General features: G+C 50.8%; 1 protein-coding gene across 1 annotated transcript in view; it reads left to right on the top strand.

Annotated features, from left to right (window-relative positions):
- LOC125042930 (two pore potassium channel protein sup-9-like) overlaps positions 1-2,500 on the top strand; it is a 425,531-nt gene that overhangs the window by 406,423 nt on the left and 16,608 nt on the right. The window contains exon 6 of the mRNA XM_047638720.1: positions 1,673-1,860. Coding sequence (XP_047494676.1) covers positions 1,673-1,860 — 188 coding nt within the window. The remainder of the gene's footprint in view (positions 1-1,672; positions 1,861-2,500) is intronic.

The raw sequence follows: 2,500 nt of genomic DNA, 5'->3' as shown, positions 1-2,500 counted from the left end.
GTGATTGGAGAGGACTTAATGAGATGTAAAAAGAAGTCATTAACGCCGGAGAGTGGCAGGTAAGAGACACTTTTAGGAGGTGGAGGAGGACGGGGCGGGGCGGGGGAGGTGGAGGAAGGGGAAGGGGTAGGGAGGTGGAGGAGGACGGGGCGGGGGAGGTGGAATAAGGGGGAGAGAGGTGGAGAAAATGGGTGGGAGGTGGAGGAAGGGGGAGGGAGGTGGAGGAGGACGGGGCGGGGCGGGAGGTGGAGGAAGGGGGAGGGAGGTGGAGAAAATGGGTGGGAGGTGGAGGAGGACGGGGCGGGGGAGGTGGAATAAGGGGGAGGGGGGTGGATGAGGACGGGGCGGGGCGGGGGAGGTGGAAGAAGGGGGAGGGAGGTGGAGAAAATAGGAGGGAGGTGGAGGAGGACGGGGCGGGGCGGGGGAGGTGGAGGAAAGGGGAGGGAGGTGGAGGAGGACGGGGCGGGGGAGGTGGAGAAAAGGGGAGGGAGGTGGAGAAAATGGGAGGGGGGTGGAGGAAAGGGGAGGGAGGTGGAGAAAAGGGGAGGGAGGTGGAAGAAGGGGGAGGGAGGTGGAGGAAAGGGGAGGGAGGTGGAAGAAGGGGGAGGGACGTGGAGGAAAGGGGAGGGAGGTGGAGAAAAGGGGAGGGAGGTGGAAGAAGGGGGAGGGAGGTGGAGGAAAGGGGAGGGAGGTGGAAGAAGGGGGAGGGAGGTGAGGGAGGACGGGGCGGGGGAGGTGGAGAAAATGGGAGGGAGATGGAGGAAAGGGGAGGGGGGGTGGAGGAAGGGGTAGGGAGGTGGAGGAAGGGGGGAGGAGGGGGAGGGAGGTGGAGGAGGGCGGGGGAGGGAGGTGGAGGAAGGGGGGAGGAGGGGGAGGGAGTGGAGGAGGAAGGGATGAGGGAGGAAGAGGAGATGAGACATCATTATAGTTGTTACTACCATTATTAATGGTTTCACTATCTATTATCATTATCACTATCATTATTATTACTGTTATTATTATTATTGTTATTCTTATTATCATTATTATTGTTATCATTATTAGTGTTATTAGTGTTGTTGTTATTATTATTACTTTTATTATTATTATCATCATTGTTATTATTTTTGTTATTATTATTGATATTGTTATTATTGTTATCATAATCATCACTATCACTATTATTATTATTATCATTATCATTGTTATTATCATTAACTATATTGTTTTTGTCTTGTACGTGACGATGGTAGAGTGGTTTTATGTTCCAATGTTCTTGCCGCTGCTGTGATTAGCATCGTCATTATCTTATTATCATTATTGTTATTATTATTATCATTATTATCAGTAATATAACTATCATTGTTGTTCTTTTAAGTTTTAAATAATTATCATTGGTAGTAGTATCATTATTATTATTGTTATGATAGTAATAATGATTATCATTTATTATTGTCGTTATCATTATTATTATTATCATATATTATTGTCATTATTATTATTATGATAATAATAATTATTATCATTGTGTGTGTTTGTGTGTGTGTGCGTGTGTGCGTGTGCGTGCGTGTTTCTGTGTGTGTGTGTGTGCGTTCGCGTGCGTGTGTTTGCGTGTGTATCCATGTGTACTTACGCGTGCATCCGCGTGTGCGCAAGTGCGTGCCGCGCCACTAACCCGTGCGTCCCCCGACAGGCTTCGGCGACATGGTAGCGCTGCAGCGCGAGAACACCCTCAACGAGAAGCCCGAGTACGTGGCCTTCGCGCTGGTCTTCATCCTGTTCGGGATGGCCATCGTCGCCGCCTCCCTCAACCTGTTCGTGCTGCGCTTCGTCACCATGAACACCGAGGACGAGCGGCGGGACGAGGCGGAGGCGCAGCAGGTGGGTTGGCGAGGAGGGGGAGGGGGAGGGGGAGGGGGAGGGGGAGGGGGAGGGGGGTTCGAGGAGGAGGGGGTGGGGGGGGGTCGAGGAGGAGGGGGTGGGTAGGTGTTGCAGTGGAGGAAAGGGGGGGAGGGGGGAGGGGGTGGAAGGTATAGGGATAATTGCAGATGGAGGAGGAAATATGATGAATGGGATTTTTTTTTTTTTTTTTTTTTTTAGAAAAGAAAAAGGTTCTCTCCATCAAACATCACAAGTTAAAAAAAAAAATACAAAAATTTGATAATCTAAATAAAAGAAACCCAGAATAACAACAACAACAACAACAAAAAAAAAAGCGCCGAAGCAGAAGCCGAAGCCACTCCTCCAACGCAGGGATTGGAACGACGATCCGTACTCCCCCGAGGGACTCGATTAGTAATTTGCGATCGATCCGATGCCTTGCGTAATGGAAAGGCCTAGTGGGCTGTCTGTGATCCGGCGACTTTGGGCCTTTGGTTATCCGAGGCTGCATGATCTGATGGAAAATGTTGAAGTGCAATGAGCGGCGGGGTGTGGTTGATGGTTTGTTGATTTGGGCGTTAGGGTGAGGGAGGGGAGAGGGGGAGGGGGAGGGAGAGGCAGGAGAGAGAGAGAGAGGGGG

This window comes from Penaeus chinensis, chromosome 33 (genome assembly GCF_019202785.1).
Source record: "Penaeus chinensis breed Huanghai No. 1 chromosome 33, ASM1920278v2, whole genome shotgun sequence".
Lineage (NCBI taxonomy): Eukaryota > Metazoa > Arthropoda > Malacostraca > Decapoda > Penaeidae > Penaeus > Penaeus chinensis.
This window is presented reverse-complemented; position numbering and strand designations above follow the sequence as displayed.